This window comes from Halichoerus grypus, chromosome 2, assembly GCF_964656455.1.
Source record: "Halichoerus grypus chromosome 2, mHalGry1.hap1.1, whole genome shotgun sequence".
In the NCBI taxonomy this organism is placed as follows: Eukaryota; Metazoa; Chordata; class Mammalia; order Carnivora; family Phocidae; genus Halichoerus; species Halichoerus grypus.
The window spans coordinates 98,592,119-98,610,957 of record NC_135713.1 but is presented as its reverse complement, the minus strand read 5'-3'; the positions used below and the strand labels follow the sequence as shown (position 1 = coordinate 98,610,957).

Here is an 18,839-nt window from a genome sequence, read left to right as displayed (position 1 = left end):
TTTTAAGTGCCTAATGATGGATGACTTTGTTCTTTTGTGTGTCCTTAGGAAGCATTTATTTTATTGTTGTTTTTGTATAGGCTTGAGCACCTTTTACAAGACTGTTAGTAATATGGGTAGATGGCCCAAGTTGTAAGAAAGTAAATCTTACCAGGAAGTTTTTATGCAAAATTAGCACATCAGCTTCTTAATATTGGCTATTTACTAAAGAAAGAAACCACTGGATTTTTTTGGTCAAAGAAAGGAGACTTGGGAAATTTTCTAGAGAATGTCTTTTGCTAGTTTATTTAACGTTCTGACCACTAACTATTGAGGGTATTCTAGTATGAAATAAATAGCTAATACAATGTACCTAGAGCTTGTACCATGGGTTTAATTAAAAAAAGTTTTAGGGCGCCTGGGTGGCTCAGTTGGTTAAGCAACTGCCTTCGGCTCAGGTCATGATCCTGGAGTCCCTGGATCGAGTCCCGCATCAGGCTCCCTGTTCAGCAGGGAGTCTGCTTCTCCCTCTGACCATAACCCCTCTCATGTGCTCGCTCTCATTCTCTCTCTCTCTCAAATAAATAAATAAAATCTTTAAAAAATAAAAATAAAAAAAATTTTAGATCTCAGTAAAAACATTTGAATATTTCTGTCTAATAAAACACAATTAGAAGTGTTATTAAGAAGAATATTAGATGTTAAGAGGGCGTGAAGAAAGATATAATAGAACATTATGTTACTGTTGACAGCCAACAGAATGAAATACCTGCAAATTTAAGTCATTAGAAATGTTAGATCTTGGGGAGGTGTGGACAATTGTAGAACTATTGCAATTCAGTAATTGCATACTGACCTTGTGTAATAATATTAGACTTGATACATAGATTTGTGTATACGTGGCATTTTTATAAAGTTAATTTTTCTAAATGATCTTTAAAGACCTGTTTTCATTTCTTTGGAATGCTTTTCATTTTTGTCATTATTTTTATACCTAAATACCCTTCTGATTAAGTTTTTAAAGTTCAAATAAATCAAAAATTCTGTTTGGAAAGTTTTTTTGCTATGTTGAGCATTCTGAAGGTGGAACTTGGCTTATGTTGTAATGAATATAATTGATATAAAGTATTAAGTTTAATATTTCAGCCGTAAAGCACCTAAGAGATTTAACATAACCATTAGTGTGTGCTTGGAATAGTGTGTTGATGGTTTTAATAAGATAATTTTATTCTTCTTAAGAAAAAAATGCTAGATTAAAAATATCATGAAAGGGATTCTTGATTTTAAACGCTTAATTTTTTCCTTAGATTACATTAAGAAGTTTCCTTAACTACTGTTTGTTCTAGAAACTGGAACAACTCAATCAATATCCAGATTTTAACAACTACCTGATTTTTGTTCTTACAAAATTAAAATCTGAAGGTAAGTAAGGTTTGTAAAAACTACTTGGAAAGGTCTTCGAGACCTATTAAAATACGAAAGTTACTCTCATTTCAAAGGTTTGCATTTTGTAGTAACCACTAGTCCCAGTAGACTTTATTCATTTCACAAATATTTATTGAGCACCACTTAATTTCCAGGCTCAGGGGCAATAAAACTAAACAAAATAAGAATCTCTGCCCTCATGGAACTTAACATTGTAGTGAAAGGTGTTCTTCATAGAGTTGAGTATTGAAGATTACCTTCTGAAACATTGTCAGACACACAATAGGCACTAAAATACTATTGAGTAACTGGCCTCTAAATGAAAATATCATACCCTGTTCAGTGATAAGTGTTTCAGAAGCCATAGAGCAATTAGTTAAAAAGAAAAAAATAAAAAAAAAAACAAGGGCACTTGGAGTTGGAAAGCAAGTCTTAGACACTGACACTGATTCACCTGTCTTGCTTTTTTCGGCTATATAATGCCTGTGTTAGACTACCAGACTATCTGTAAGGGTTCATCCTCAAGGTTCTAGGGGGTTAATGGCCTTAAGGTGTAGTAAAATCTCACTAATCTTTTTTTTTTAAGATTTATCACTGATCTTTTTTTTTTTTTTTAAGATTTATTCGTTTATTTTAGAGAGAGCCACGTGCACGAGTGGGGGGAGGGGCAACGGGAGAGGGGGAGGGAGAATCCTCAGACCTACTTCTAGCTGACCACCCAGGGCTTGATTCCAGGACCTTGAGATCATGACCTGAGCTGAAATCAAGTGTCGGCCACTCGACTGAGTGAGCCACCCAGGCACCCCTCTTTAATCTTGTATGTTAAGATTTTGATAATTTATACAGCACAGTGATTTGTTTTTGATTTCAAATATATTCTAGTTAATTTTAGGGATTTTAATTTGTGATTGAGGGATGTAGTGGAAACTTTAAAACTTTCTAAATCTAGGTTTTAAGAAACTAGAAATTCCTTCAGCATACATTTAAATTCAGCAATTAATATTCTTAGTTTCTTCAATGTACTTGATTCTTTCTTAATATAGAAATTTTATTTTTGCCACATACTAATTTGTAATCAAATCTGTTGTTATTTAAAGAACTTTAGTATATAGTAAATGAATTTTTCTAAACTCATTGTTTTACTTGAAAATTTTAAACTTTATTTTCACCAAGCCATTTACTCTGTCAGGTCAGTGTGCACATCCTAAATTCCAAATATTAAAGATTGTTAGGATATTATACTTTCTTGAAGCTTTTTGGGGATGTAAGAATAAGAAGTATTTTTATTTTTTTTTTATTTTTTTGAATAAGAGGTATTTTTAAAAGCAAACATAGAATTCAAATAGCAAGAGAGGTTGGGTGTAACTACCTCCAATTCATTAGTCACCATTTCTCAAAGGACATAGTAAGAGCTTAACATTTGTGTAACAGTTAATATTTCTTCTTGTGTCTTACTTGGGACACAAGTTTACAACGTGTAGTTTTCTGTTTAAAAGAAAATTGGCATTGGGGCCATCATATTAGTGAAGGAACGTAAATGACATCTTTTTTTTTTTAACATTTATTTCAGAGAGAGCACACACAAAATGCTTATTTAGTAATCTGTTCATGATCCTCTTGTGAATTTGTTTACACGGAATTTTTACATGGAGTAAAATTTTAGATCTGGAAGAGACCTCAGAGATAAGCTCATCTTATCAGCTTATTGAGGTCCAATTTGCTTATAAGCAAATTGAGGTCCAATAGAGTAAAGCCTTAACTTTTTTTAAAAAAGTAAATGGTTGATTGGTGGCTTTTTGGATTTAGGACAGGGTATGTTTTACCTTAACTAAAGTAAATATTTTAATATAAAATACTTTTTAATTTTAAACCATTTCTGCTTTGTATTGTGACTTACCAAGACTCTTTATCTTACAGCATTTATTGTAAAAACAGTAGTGACTTTCTTATAAACAAATACATGCCATTTAGGATAAAATTACATGACTGAATTATTAAGGGCTAACTTAGACGAAAGGATAATTGCTTGAAGAAGTTAAGTATCTGGATATTCATTTATTTTATGGCAGTTCTAAACTTGCAAGAGAATTTAGAACTGTTTTTGTTTCATTTTAATTTATTCATTGGAATGGGTTGTAATTGAATCCAGAAAGAAGTTTTTAAATGGTGACATAAAAGGTTTTAGAGTATAATGCTCTGATGGCCTGAATCTTTATGTGCAAAGAAACTTTGCTCTCCTTTTGCCCCTCAGTATGTGTCAACCTAGAATATCTCAGTGCCAATCAGACTATGGGAGCATACTGCAACCTAGAACAAGCTCAGAGTATTCTATTTTTTAATAGCGTTTGTAAAACAGTAGTGCTGTAATAGCATATTCTGTTCACCACACCAGCTCTTCATGTCTTCCAGTCTTGTGAGGAGGGTGATACTGTAGCATGCATCAAAGTCTAGGCTTGAGCCAGACTCCTGAGGTTCATATTTTGGCTTCCCCACTTAATAGCCTTGTGTGACTTTGGCACAGCCCTCAGTTTCTTCATTTGTGCAGTGGGGATAATAACTCCTGTCTCATGAGGTTGTGAGGATTAAAAGCACACTGTTTGGAATGCACTTAGCAGTGTTTAGTACCTAATAAGCATTCAGAAGATACTAACTATTGCTAATACTGGTGGTGGTGTCAATTGGTAAAGCATCAGTTACATTCTACTAGTATTAAATTTCTTTTAAAAATTTGTTAACACCCATCTAGGGACTAAACTTTTTCATGTAAATTCTATTTTTAACTTACGGAAATTTTAAAACTGTTTTACCTTTTTTTTTTTTTTTTTTAGCTCAGAGTCAAGTGAAAAACATGATAAAAATGAACGTCAGTTATTTGTATGTGAAGGTGATCCCATATATTCTTTGTCCCCTTAATTTTTTAATAGGATATTTTTAGTCACTAATATTTTCAGATCTGTAATTTGATGTTTATATCAGGTTCCAATAAAGCTTGAGTACAGTGGCCATATAGAAACTAAATTAACTCTTAAACTAAGTCAGTGGTTCTCAACCAGGTGCAGTTTACCCCACCCATCCCACCCCTCCCACCCCTCCAACAATCCAGACATTATCTGGAAGCATTTTTGTTGTCACAGTTTGGGAAGGGTGATACTGGCATCTATGGCCAATGATACTATTAAACATCATAGGATGCACAGGACAACACCCAACAAAAAACTGACCCAAAATGTCAATAATGCCAAGGTTGAGAAACTCTGAACTACAAATCATGGAGCTAATCTTTCGATAATCATTTATGATACTTTTTTTTCCCCTGGTTATAGCAAAATTACTGGAATGTTGCAATCAATTTTTGACTATAAGTATTTTAAAAGTTACTGCTTTTATATATTTTGAAATGAAAACTACTTTAAAAGTCAATAATACTGTTTTATTACAGATGAACCCACAAGATCATTGAGTGGTCTCATTTTGAAGAATAACGTGAAAGCACATTTTCAGAACTTCCCAAATGGTGTGACAGACTTTATTAAGAGTGAATGTTTAAACAATATTGGTGACTCCTCTCCTTTGATTAGAGCCACTGTAGGTAAGTTATATTGTTACAGTAGTTTGCTTATCCGGTTTGTAACTGGGTTTTTTTTTGGACTATTCTCATAGGAATTTTTGTCATCCGCTTCATGTTGAATTGTGAGGGGGGAGGGGAGTTTTTCATTGCCACTTTTCAAATGTTTTGGAAATAATGTTCATTATTATAGTAAAATCCTTCAAGTAGTGAGACCAGAGCAACTGGTAGTTGCTTAATCAAAGTTCATTGAAGTGGGACATTAACAAATGATATTAATTTAGGACTACTACCTTTTATTTGAGTTTGTTATTATCTGACTTCCTTGTGTAATACATGGGATATAATTTCCAGTTTCACTTTTTTTACATGGAAAGAAAACTTCATAAAACAACTAAAGAATAGGACCTTAGGTTTTACTATTTACTAGGTCTACCCTTGTTTTTAATATTTGCCTTGTCTGTATCTAATTACAGCAATTTTTGAGTCTTTCCAGAGTGTCCAGCTTGGGTAAAAGAACTATCAGTTTATGTAATATTGAATTAAAATGTTTAATTATAATAGCTGGTATAAATAGGTTTGGGAATAAACACAACCGACTTTTGGTAATAGCATTCATGGAAGCAGAAATAGTCAGGAGGACTCAAGAGTGGCCTACTAACGGGCAGCATTCAGTATGCCATGGGCTTTAAGCAGCTAAATTTTACAAGGACCTGGAAAGCTTCTGTTAATCTGGCAGGTTGGTTGAATGGAAGTCAGTTAAGAACCTTCATAATGATTAAATCATTTTCATTGAAAGTTCTTTACTTTTGTATTTTTTGTCTCATGGTGGGTTTGAAAAGTACCCAGTTCATCTTTTACTTAAAAAGCAAAGGCTCTCTGACATCTCTCAAAATATACATGTCTTAAATACTGCCATTATTAACACTGATTTTAAATGGGATGGAGGGCATTTGTGATTTGAGAAAAGGGAATTCCTGGTTTGTTCTGATGGACCCTCATATACCTTCCTAATGTTCTGCCAACTCTTGACACTGGTAAAAAAGAATGGTGAGTGTATGCCAGACTTCTCAAATATTTTTAATCTTAACAGTACATATTAGGAATCTTGCCAAGGAAGTTTATTTGAAAAGACCACATTTCGTTGACTATGTGGTAATCCATTAGACAAATGTAAAATTGATTCTCTTGTTAAAGAGTGTATGGTTGGGGGGCGCCTGGGTGGCTCAGTCGTTAAGCATCTGCCTTCAGCTCAGCTCATGATCACAGGGTCCTGGGATCAAGCCCCGCATCGGGCTCCCTACTCCGAGGGAAGCCTGCTTCTCCCTCTCCCACTCCCCCTGCTTGTGTTCCCTCTTTCGCTGTGTCTCTCTCTGTCAAATAAATAAATAAAATCTTTAAAAAAAAAAAAAGTGTATGGTTGGTTTGTAATTTTATTATTTTAGTGACTGTCCTTTATGTGTGTTTATATAATATGGGAAAAAGATTTTTGGGGGAGTGGATGAAATTATACGGGCCAGTTAAATTTGAATTTGTTGGTCGATCAACATTCTCTAATGCTCTTCTAGCAGAAGTAATGAATGTCAGCCGTCTGTTAGTGCCAAGTTGTAGCTTGGCATTTAATTTTTGTTACTGCTTGTTTTAAGACATGCTTAGTTTTCTTTAGGCAGATCCAGAGCTTTCTTTCACCCTCAATTCTTACAAATTTTAACTTTATGAAACAATAATTGGTAAGAAGGAGCAGCCTTGATGCTTTTTGATCTTACTAGAAGACTGTTTTAAGGGTTATAGCTTAAAAATGCTATCAATCCATTGACTCTTACCATATAATTTAGGTTTTGTTTTTTGTTTTTAGTGCAGAGTGCATATTGGCCAACAACTTTACGTTTTTTAGCTCTTTTTGCCACTGGGAGCAACCTTCTCAAAACCGTAAATACAATTTATACACCCAAACAAGTAGAATTTGCTGTTTAGTAATAATCATTGATTATTTATTGTATGCCAGGCAGGGATTTTGTTTGCATATCTCACTGAATTCTCATAATAACAAGAGAACACTTTTTTTTTTTCACTTTTACAAATTAGTATTTTGAAGTTTAGAGTACATGTAATTTGCCCACTGTCAGAGTTTATACAAATCTTAATTATGGTACTAAAAGGTCTATAATCATCAAACGAAGAATATTATTCATGTTAAATTTGCTAAGGCAGAGGGAAACATTAACACAAAACTTTTGTTATGTATTTGTATATTTGCAAATTCATTTGCTATCACAACTAAGCTACACAACACGTTGAAACAATCCAGTCAGAGTGACGTGATCAGTGAGCATGTGACCCTCAGCCTCCAGAATCCAAGATCACCTTACCAGTGATTCATCCTTGATCCTGTAGTGGTGGGAACTGGTGGAGGAGTGTGTGGGTCTTTCCACACCAGACGGATTGTTGCACACATGGATTATTATCATTGATGGCTCATCTACTTTCATTTTCCCTACCTTGGTCCATGGCTGTGATCCATCTTAGCTTAGATCAGAGAGCTGATTTTCGCTTTATGTATTTTTGTGAAAAACTAACAGACTCATACTCATCACCCAGTGATAAGCACTGCTCATGTTTTGGTATATTGTCTTTCTACTCTTTTGTGTACAATTTCTGTAAAGGAGGAACACGTTTGACCCTTGAACAATACAGATTTGAACTGCGTGGGTCTGTTTATATGTGGAATTGATTTTTCAGTAGGTACAATAAATGTATATGCATTATGATTTTAATAACATTTTTTCTCTAGCTTTATTGTAAAAACCATATAAAATAATGTCATCCACAAAATTTGTTAATCAACTATGTTATTGAGGCTTCCAGTTAGCAATAGGCTATTAAGTTTTGAGGAGTAAGCAGTTACGTGTCGATTTTCGACTGAGGGGGGCCAGCACTCTAATCCCCCCACTTTGTTCAAGGGTCAACTATAATTTTAATGAGTGGAACTGTTCTTGTTATTATTGGAAAAGCGCAAGTTGTATAGACTTTTTGTACAAATAATTGTTAAAAGTACAAAAGAGGGTAAAGTGTTGGAAAACAAGATTAGAAACCTCCAATTTATGCTATGGTTTTTCTACAGATGTGGTGAAAAGGGGGTCCTTGGTGAATGTTACTGTTGATGTGGTTTGGAGGTCCTGGACTGATGTGGGCCGTTTAAATGAATGTGTGTGCATGCGTGCATTCACGTGGCAGTATCTGACATAATGCAGTCAGATTGCCTAAACATATGTGTTTTTTTTTAAGGTATTTTGATTACAACCATAGCCTCCAAAGGAGAATTGCAGAACTGGCCTGACCTCCTACCGAAACTCTGTAGCCTATTGGATTCTGAAGATTACAACACTTGTGAGGTAAAGAAATTTGCTTTTTACATTTTCTTGTCTATTTTTCTTGTCATGTTGTGTATTTGTAACTTTTGGAAAAAATAACTGCTCTGAAACTTACAACTTCAAAAACTTGAAATCTTCAAGTTACCCTCTTATTTTACATTAGTGACCATTTATCTTACAGTTTCTATAAGGACTGTTAAGTTATAAAGCCTCTTTACTATAATTACTACAAGGAAGTATAATCAGTTAAACCATTAATGTGGTATTTTTCGAAGATAGGCTTAAATTTACCAACCATGAGCACTTTTTTGCCTTCTCTAAATTGTTTCTGTGCCTCTTATTTTGTGACATGGCTGAAGTATATGTAATCTAGCTTTAATCATGTAGTAATTATCTCCTGTTTGCCACTGATCAGTAGCAACCTTTCCATGTGGGAAAGGGAGTCTATGGATTTCTCACTATTTATCAGTACTTGTAAATATCTCTTTCATTACCAGGCCTCTAGTTTGTGTAGAAATCTGTTTTGAATGGAAACCATTTTAGGTATTTTGCCTCTTTAAAGGAATAACCTAACAAAAAAGGCAGTTTGTTACCAGATCTGAAAGAGGGAAAGGCGGGACTGGAGAGAGGGAGTGAGCAAAGGGGTCTTTAAAGTTACGCTTCTCCCTCCCTAGAAAAAAAATCTTTCTTTCTCATATATACATTTCCCAGTAACACCTTAGAAATACATTAAGATTCCAGAAAAACTAAAATGATACTAGTACTCAACCATTGAGTAAGAATTGATTAAATTTAAATTGTGCTTTGGTATAGTGGTAATAATACAAAAGGAGATTAGAATTTTAAAACAAGCACTTACCAAGAATAAAAAAGTAAAACTGCAGTAATCATGAAATTATGGAGCTTCTATGTAAGTCACATTTTAAAGAGAAAGTATTCTTCAGTTAACTGTACCATGGAAATAAGCACCAGGTTTCTGCTGCTGATGGAATTATAAGCAGTAAATTAGAGTTTGAGGTAATGAGCAGGTTATTGTGTATAGGAGCTCTAGGTTGGCCCCTTTGGTGTAAAAATGGTTGTAGGGAAATAGTTGCTAATTTGAATTTTCTGCCCTTTTAACCGACTTCGTCATTATCCAGTGAATGGTTTACATATACATAATTTTTAAATGATGTTAAGACTTCTTTCTGACTTAAAATTAACAAGAATATTTCGAGAGAAGTTAGCTTTTTTATTGCAGTCTCTGCCAACCAGAATATCCTCTAATTTTAAGTTATTAAATGCTAAGATAAAAACGTACCATTGTATTTGGACTGAGATTTTAGGTAACTTAGTGGCATGGTGATTTCTGTCTTAAAATTGATGACTAAATTTGTGGATTTTACGAGGCAGTATTTTATGTGGGCTGAGAACATTAATGCATACAAATTAGTCAATATTCCTCAATTTGTTTTTAAAATGGCTTCATTTTTAATTAATTCTAATAATATAAATGTCTTTCACAGGGAGCATTTGGCGCCCTTCAGAAGATCTGTGAAGATTCTGCTGAGATTTTAGATAGTGATGTGTTAGATCGTCCTCTCAACATCATGATCCCCAAATTTCTACAGTTCTTCAAGCACAGTAGTCCAAAAATAAGGTATCTGTGTAGCCAGTATTAAATTAATTCATAAACTCTAAGCCTGACCACTCTCTTATTTTGCATTACCTAATATTTTTGTGGCTGACAAAAGATACTGATGTTCCACAAAGGTGAACTTCAGTAGTTGAAATTTACTCCTTTTAATAGCAAAACCCATGAACTGTTAACTTTTTCTGATGAAATTGTAATTGAACAGGATAGTTCTTTACCTTCTATATGGCTAATTACATTTGTAGTGATTAACAGGCATGCTTTTAAGGTCCTTTGTGTAAGGTTGAAATTCATTGTGTTTTGGGGTTGTTTTTGTTTTAATTTATGGATCTTGCCAAGTTACATGTACCTTCATTTGCAGCTGTGTGGTAAAAATTCCTCCAGTATGACATCTGGATTATTTAGTAATTTTAGATTAAGAGTTTTGCATCTAATTAAAAACGTTTTGAGCGTGAAGGTGGAAGGATTTATGAGTACACTTTGAAATCAGTAGGTCTGCTTGGGCAGAAGTTAACCTTGGCCTGCTTTGTTTCTCTGTATATCCTTAGTTTCTTGAACAGTGCCTAGCATATAGTTGTTGAAATATATTTAAATGTTAATTTAACCTTTGACTAATTTATCATCTGTTGTCCTATCAAGCTATAATTATCATGATGCTTTCACACTATTTAAGTGTGTAAGATTCCTGTCTGTAACGACACCAGAAGTTCCCCCAAACTGCTGTACTTTTTTTTCCCTCTTTTCCAATTACATGTTTTAATCTAACTTGTCTTTTGTTTATTGTTACTGTGGAAAAGTCATTGCTGTTCTGATTGTTAGTTGCTTTGATTTTTTTGTTGTTTCCAGTTGTCAGTGCTTCGTGTTTTTATGTAGAATGATCAAAAACCATATTACTATTTAAAGTAGAAGTTATGCAGGATCCTAGATGTGGTTATTTAAGGATATCCATCCAACAGCATGGACTTTAATGCATATGCTATAACTGTTAGTTTAGATGTCCTTTAGAGCTTACTCCAAGATTCCAAGCTGTATTCAGAGGATTATGGTTTAAACAGTGTGACCAGAGGGTAATCAGGCATCTTTTTCTTGCTTAAATTCGGTATTTAGTTCTTTTTCTTTTATCTCGATTTAATTTTAGTTACTTTTCATCTTAAGTGGTACTTAATGCAGCGTTGTTCTCAGAGAGGAAACTTAATAGATGCTCATTTATGGTAGTGTCATGCAAATAAGTAGTAACATTTTCAAAATAAAATGCTACTCATCCCTAAATAGTTAACTAGATAGAGTTCATGTTCCCTAGGAAGTTGTCTTTTAATCTTTGAACTAAGGTGATGAAAGAAATTGTGGTAATTTGCCTGTTACTTCTCAGAAACTCACTTTTTTGTGACCAATTCTTAGCAAGTAAAAGAAAAACAGAAAAATCCAAAAAACATATTCCTGGCAGTTATGTCCATTGCTAGACATAAAAGTTTTTTGTAATTTTAATACATTTTTGTAGCTGGTCATTTGTTTAAACTTAAGTAGGCAGAGTTCAGTAATACAGAAATGTTTCCATTCAGTGAATGTTCATTATTACCCGTTTGAGAATCTGTTCTACATACCATTAAACATTTTTCTCCATTTTAATGTATATTTGGATAAATGTATCTGCTGTATATTTTAGCAGTACACTAAACTCCATCTTTATAGGATTTTATTCTACATTTTTATTTAATATCTTATTTATATAGCTTAACTGATACTTCTTCTGTACTCTTAAAAATGTTTTTCCATCTCAATAACTATTGAACTTTGAGAATATAGAATGAGGCAAAGGAATGTAGTTTTATCCATCACATGACTAAGCAATTGAAAAATTAGAGCCATTTTATTTTTTAAATCATACCAGAGGTACACGAAGTTGGGTTATGATTTTTGGCTCATGATGTTTTCATCATGGCCCACTTCCATTTTGTCTTTATTTATTTTTTAAGATTTTATTTATTTACTTGACAGAGCGAGAGAGCACAAGCAGGGGGAACAGTAGAGGGAGAGGGAGCAGCAGGCTCCCTGCCAAACACGGAGCCCAATGCGGGGCTCGATCCCAGGACCCTGAGATCATGACCTGAGCCGAAGGCAGACACTTAACCATCTGAGCCACCCAGGCACCCCCCATTTTGTCTTTAGTTATTTATTATTTTTAATAATCACTCAAATCTACCACCTAAAACAAAAGCTAAGGTCTTGATGACAACAACCCACATTTAATCTCAACTTTTCCTTCTCTTGCATTGTTAAAAAATAATTTTTTCTAAAAGATTTTATTTATTTGTTAGAGAAAGAGAGCACAAGCAGGGGGAGAGGCAGGCAGAGGGAGAAGCAAGCTCCCCACTGAGCAAGGATCCCGATGCAGGACTTGACCCCAGGACCCTGGGATCATGACCTGAGGCAAGGCAGATGCTTAACCGACTGAGCAACCCAAGCGTCCCTAAAAAATAAATGTATTGCATATATATGTAAAATGCATGTCTGTGTGTGTATGTCTTTGCTTTTAACTTTATAAAAAGTATTTCATGAATTTAATCTTTGGCAGCTTTTTAAATTTAATATTATGTTGCTAAGATTCATCCATATTTTGTCATTATAGCTCATTTGTTTTGGCTGTTGTATACTACTTGGCATCTGATTACACAGTTTATTCATGTTCCTCCCCACCACCCCCCACCCCCGGCCAGCTTTTGGGTGGCTTCCAGGTATTTGCTGTTGTGGGTAGTGCAGCTGAAGACATTTATTTGCTTGTCTCTGTTTGTCTATTTGCAAGAGTTTCTCTAGAAAGACGTAAAATCTTTGGGGAGGAATTTCTGGTACATGAGGCAAATAACAAGGAAAGAAAACCAAAGTTTTCCAGGGTAGTTGCATCAATTTATACTCTATTAACAAAGCATAAGATTCTCTGGGTACACAGCGTTTAGTATTGTCATGTATTTTAATTTTTGCCAGTTAAATAAAAAATTGTGTCTCATTATGAATTTGATGGTTTACCTGTCATTAGTCATGTTGAACATCTTGTCATAGGTTTATTGGCTGTTTGTAGTACCTTTTTCTTTTGTCTTTTTCTCTTGGGTTATCAGAAAAGGGAAACAGGAAAACAAAATAATTTCATGATGAATACTGTGGAAAAATAATGAGAATAAGGGATTAGACAGTGATTCACAGGTATCGTATATAGAAGGTTTTCTGTAAAGGTAGCATTTGTGCAGAGACCTTGAACAAAGTAAAGTAGCAAATCTTTGAAAGGTCAGGGAGAAGGACGTATAAGACAGGGAACAGGAAGTATAAAGGTCCTGGAGTTAGGGACAAGCCTTTTACAGTGACAAAAGAAGAAAACTTTGTAGCGCAGTAAGAAATGAAGTTAGGAGAGTAGGAGTAACCACACTATAGTGGAATGTCTAGGCCGGTAGTCAGCAAACTGTGACCCATGGGGCCAAATTGAGCCCGTAACGTGAGCTAAGAATGATTTTATACTTTAAAAGGTTGTGTTTGGGGGATGGGGAATGAAGCTGCCACAGAGGTCTTATAATATTTACCACTTGATCTTTTGTAGGAAAAGTAGATTGTATGTTTTTGGAGCAATCTATACAAGGGTGTAATGTGATGTTACTCATCTGTGTCTAAAAGGTTGTAGTGGGGTTTGGTATAGTGGAAGTCAGGAAACCAGTTAGAGCCTGTTGGAGTAATCCTGATAGGAAATTATGGTTTGGACTAGGGAAGAAGTGATTGGCTTTAAAGGTAGTGCCATTAGGAATTGCTGTGGAGTTGAATTGGCTATGTCTGAACACAAAGACTATAGACTTTCCTCATTTTTAGTTTTAAAAGGAATAAATAGCCATTATTTTAAAATCTGTAGGTATGCAAAACAGATTTCCATTATGCCTCTATCCACCTTCCCACTCTTCAGAGGTATACACTATTAAAAATGTGCACATGTCCTTTCCGACACTTTACACTTGAAGAGAAGTACTAACTTAATGCTCTGGAACCTGTGTTTTTCACTTAATATCACTCATATTCTGTGTTAAATATACAAAGAAATTTAACTCATGCTTTTCAGGGTGTGTATGTGTATATACATGTATATGTATGTATAAACACATTTATGGTTATACATACACCATAATTATTTTATGGAGGAATAGTTAAGTTCTTGTCAATCTTCTGTAAATAGAAAAAAGCTGTAGTGAGTATGTGTTAAATTTTAAATTTTGTTTCTAGGTCTCATGCTGTTGCATGTGTCAATCAGTTTATCATCAGTAGGACTCAAGCTCTGATGTTGCACATTGATTCTTTTATTGAGGTAAGATTTGTCTCTCCCCCTCCCCCTTTTGCTTTTGGGAAAGTTAGAAAATGTTAAATTATTTCTTGTAGTATTAAAATTGGATACAGTGTAGACTTGGTGATTTTTGTTAACTGAAAATAAAAGCATTTTTCCTCTATTAAACTGATTTTTTTACTTACGGTACAAACATCAATTATGGTTTGTAGATGTTTAATATCTTAACTAGAAATTTTTTATTTGAATATACTATTCAAATTCCAAATGTAAATTGAGTCTCCCAGTTCATTTGCAGTAGTTGAAACATAAAACATTGAGTCTGAATAATCTTAAACTTAAAATTAACCTTAAACTTATTCTTTATTAAGAATCTGAAGGCTGAAGGCACAGACTAATAAAAGGCTGGTGCTTCATTTTCCATTGGTTTCCATTGTAGAATTAGAGGTGTCGGGAAAAATTTGACTCTTAAATCTCAGCAAGCATTTCTAAAGGCCCTTTTACCTTTTTGGTAAAAGCAGAAAGTCAAGCATAATTTTCTGGCCACGAGCTCAAAGCAATAGAATTCTTTTTCAGAACTACTACCACTTAATAACAGCAATTGTGAACAAATTGTTAAAGTTCCTTAAGCACTTCACTTTTATTTTCAGTGTTCATTAAATGAGACTTAAATAGTCTTTTCCTCTCCAGCTATTTTTTTTTTTTTTTTAATAAGATTTATTTATTTTTAGAGAGTGAGCCTGGGTTGGGGGGGGCAGGGGGAGAGACTCAAGCAGACTCAACGCTGAGTGCAGAGCCCAACGTGGGGCTTGATCTCACACCCATGAGATGATGACCTGAGCCAAGATAATGGCTTTAGATTATTTATCAAAATCATACTTTTGGCAGTTGTCATCCTATATTTAATTAATTATTTATGACCTAATATTGCAGGCCAGTTAATTCAGTCTTTATTTGTACCTTATCTTCTTAGGGTTTCTTTAAATGTTACTAACTTACAGATGACTGGTTATTATGTATAAACCTTTCTAATATATTGGAATGCTTAACTAGAAAAAAATGTTTCTCATGCAATAGAACCTCTTTGCATTGGCTGGTGATGAAGAACCAGAGGTACGGAAAAATGTGTGCCGGGCACTTGTGATGTTGCTTGAAGTTCGGATGGATCGCCTGCTTCCTCACATGCATAACATAGTTGAGGTAATACAGGTGACTTATAAGCGCTCTCCTCCTTTTTCGCCCAAGAAAGATCTTGGGAACAAAATGTATAATGTTAAATTTGTATAACACATTGTTGGCAGTGAACTATGAAAAACAGTTCATGATTATCTTAAAATTATAAGTTCTCTTTATGGTGACTTTTCTTTCATGAGATTTAAGATGTTTATAGAGGGGGAAAGTTATTTAAAGGAATAGATAGCTTTTAACACGAATAACTAAGAAATATTTAAATTATTTGTGTTCACTAGATACGTGTTAGGTTAAATGATCACTAGAACTGTGGTAGGTTAAGTGGCACATTCTTGTGTCATTGGAGTTTGTAATTATAAATGTTTGTTTTCCACCCATTACTGTTAAAGCTGATCTGATCCACTTACGATTTATGGTAGAAGTGAAATTTCTGAGTAGAAATTGTTGTTGTTTTTGTTATAGTAATTGTTATAGTTAGTTCCAGCAAACCATTTAGATTTTAAAACTCTTTCAATCCCTATGCAATTAAAATAATTTTACTAGGAAATTCTGAGTACGGTGATCATTGGTTAACCATATTTAAAGGAAGTAATACATAGTAACAAGATAAAATTATTATTAGAACAAAATAACTTCGTTTGGGCAATACTCAGTCCTGCTAGCTGCAGACCGTACCACCTGATTTTCATATTACTGGATCATAGTATGTGAGTAGTATATAGACTTTCCAAGTGTGTTAAATAATACATTATTTAGATTCTCCTTTGCACCTCCAGAGATTTATATGGTGTAGAGAGGGAAGATCTTTTTTTAAAGGATGGGGGTCTAAGACCTATTAGAAAAAGACTAGCATCTATAGTGTATAGCAACTCCTTTTCTAAAACATAAGGAAATATAGTTGTAAAGATACGTAGCAGCATTAGATGGGAATAGTGACATTTTATCTGATGAACCTGTTCTCTCTGAAGTGCTTAGAAGAATCAGGTCAAGTTGGTTGAAGGTTTAGCGAAAGTTGGAGCTAACCAGAAAGTTAAAGATACTTATCATTTGCTGGGGCCATGTCACAGGGCTGGGTGGCGGGGGAGCTGATTTAAAATGCTACAGTTATTTAGAAATACTCAGCATGGTAGTAGGACATGGTGTGGAATGTAATAGGGCTTGGCCTATCACAACTCTTGCGTTGCCACATTTTGCCATGGGAGATGTTTCAGTCTAGAAGAGGATATGTACAGAGGCTTCATCCAACACGACCCCATTTCCAGGCCCAGGTACACTGGGAAATCATATGCGTACCTTTGATTATATTTATTTTGTTTTTGCACGTGAAGGTTTTTTAAAGAGGGGTAGACACTGCCTTTGAATTTCAGATCAGATGTTCCTACAATTAAGAGTGAATTTGGCTTGGCATGTTGGAGACTACAGATTATAGTTGCATTAAGAAATGTCCCTACTTCCAAAGATAAAAAAATTTAAGTTTCGTAATTGTATAATATGTATATATCACTTTACATACATGAAAATAATACAAGAGACAGGTTGAATAATTGTTATAAAAAGATTCTTCATTTTTTAATGAAAGGTATAATGGACTTTTTTGATGTTTCTAAGAAAACTGCTTATTAATACATGTTTAAAATCTCAGTGGTTTCGGGGCGCCTGGGTGGCTCAGTCGTTAAGTGTCTGCCTTCGGCTCCGGTCATGATCCCAGCGTCCTGGGATGGAGCCTGGCATCAGGCTCTCTGCTCCAAGGGAAGCCTGCTTCTCCCTCTCCCACTCCCCATGCTTATGTTCCCTCTCTCGCTGTGTCTTTCTCTGTCAAATAAATAAATAAAATCTTTAAAAGAATAAAAATTTAAAAAAAGTAAAATCTCAGTGGTTTCATAAAAGAAAACACGCCTATACAGAAGCAGCTAACGCCATACATGGTTGGAACACTTTTCATTAGGCAGCGTTCTAAAGCGGTTGTTCTTAGTTTGGCTGCATTTTAGAATTGACTTGGAAACTTCTTTAAAAATCCAAAGCTGAGGTTGAGAATCACTGTAAAGTTCCAAGGCGATAGCAGAGGACCTTTAACTTGCTGAGAAAGGAGTAGGTTTATTTTAATTTTGTGATTTAAACTGATTAATATTAATGCTTCTTTGTTTTCAGTACATGCTACAGAGGACACAAGATCAAGATGAAAATGTGGCTTTAGAAGCCTGTGAATTCTGGCTCACTTTGGCTGAGCAACCCATATGCAAAGATGTACTCGTAAGGCATCTTCCTAAGTAAGTGTTCCTTCTTTTGAATGCTACCTTGTTCCTAAATTTAACAATGATTCCTCATTTTTACATTTTTATGTTGCATTCTGCTATCAGGGAATGAAGTTCTAAAGAAGTCAGACTTAGTTTTACTTAGCATAACCATAGGTTGTAACTAAAGAGGTTTTTCAGGAAGGGGGCACCTGGGTGGCTCAGATGGTTGAGCGTCTGCCTTCGGCTCAGGTCACGATCCCAGGGTCCTGGGATGGAGTCCCGCATCGGGCTCCCTGCTGGGCGGGGAGCCTGCTTCTCCCTCTGCCTCTGCCTCTCTCTCTCTCTCTCTGACTCTCATGAATAAATAAATAAATAAGTAAAAACATTTAAAAAATAAAAAGATTTTTCAGGAAGCTATTGTTTTTTGGGACTTTTTTTTTTTATTACAGATGGTTTATTCTAAATCATAATCTTAATTTTGGATAATTCATGGCATGGGTCTTTTTTTTTTTTAATCATTTCAGTTTGACTCTAGACTCTGATGGGGTTTTTTCTCCCCAAAACCTGATTTTCCAGTAGTTGTGATGCTATTTAATTTTTGGTTAGCGTATTACTAAGCTTATTTTTAATTCAATGAATGCTGTTATATCAGGTTTTTAAAAATATTTCTTTCCAATTTTATTGAGATATAATTGACATGAAACATTGTATTGGTTTTAGGTGTACAACATAATGATTTGATTACATGTATTAAAATCATTTACTTTTAGAAGAAGTAATGCTTAACCTTTTTTTGAAAATAAAGTAATACAGCCTCATTAAAGAGCATTAAGATGTGGAAATTTTCGGGGGCCCCCGGGGGGCTCAGTTGATTAGGCGTCTGCCTTTGGCTCAGGTCATGATCCTGGGACCCTGGAATTGAGCTGTGTCAGCCTCCCTGCTCAGCAGGGAGTCCGCTTCTCCCTCTCCTGCCCCTCCCCCCATTCATGCTCACTCGCATTCTCTCTCTCAAATCTTTTTGGGGGCGCCTGGGTGACTCAGGTGATCGTCTGCCTTCAGCTCAGGTCATGATTGCAGGGTCCTGGGATCGAGCCTGCATTGGGCTCTTTGCTCATCGAGGAGTCTGCTTCTC

The 18,839-nt window shown here is 34.9% G+C and overlaps 1 protein-coding gene across 4 annotated transcripts in view; it reads left to right on the top strand.

The window, feature by feature from the left end:
• Positions 1-18,839, top strand: part of TNPO1 (transportin 1) — a 94,647-nt gene that overhangs the window by 42,228 nt on the left and 33,580 nt on the right. For all 4 annotated transcript variants that reach the window (XR_013445749.1, XM_036085723.2, XM_078067207.1 and 1 more), the window contains exons 3-9: positions 1,326-1,401; positions 4,844-4,993; positions 8,255-8,361; positions 9,846-9,979; positions 14,225-14,306; positions 15,360-15,482; positions 17,622-17,740. Coding sequence is in view for 3 of the 4 variants with exons in the window: in XM_036085723.2 (XP_035941616.2) it covers positions 1,326-1,401; positions 4,844-4,993; positions 8,255-8,361; positions 9,846-9,979; positions 14,225-14,306; positions 15,360-15,482; positions 17,622-17,740 (791 nt within the window). In the remaining variant the exon portion in view is untranslated. The remainder of the gene's footprint in view (positions 1-1,325; positions 1,402-4,843; positions 4,994-8,254; positions 8,362-9,845; positions 9,980-14,224; positions 14,307-15,359; positions 15,483-17,621; positions 17,741-18,839) is intronic.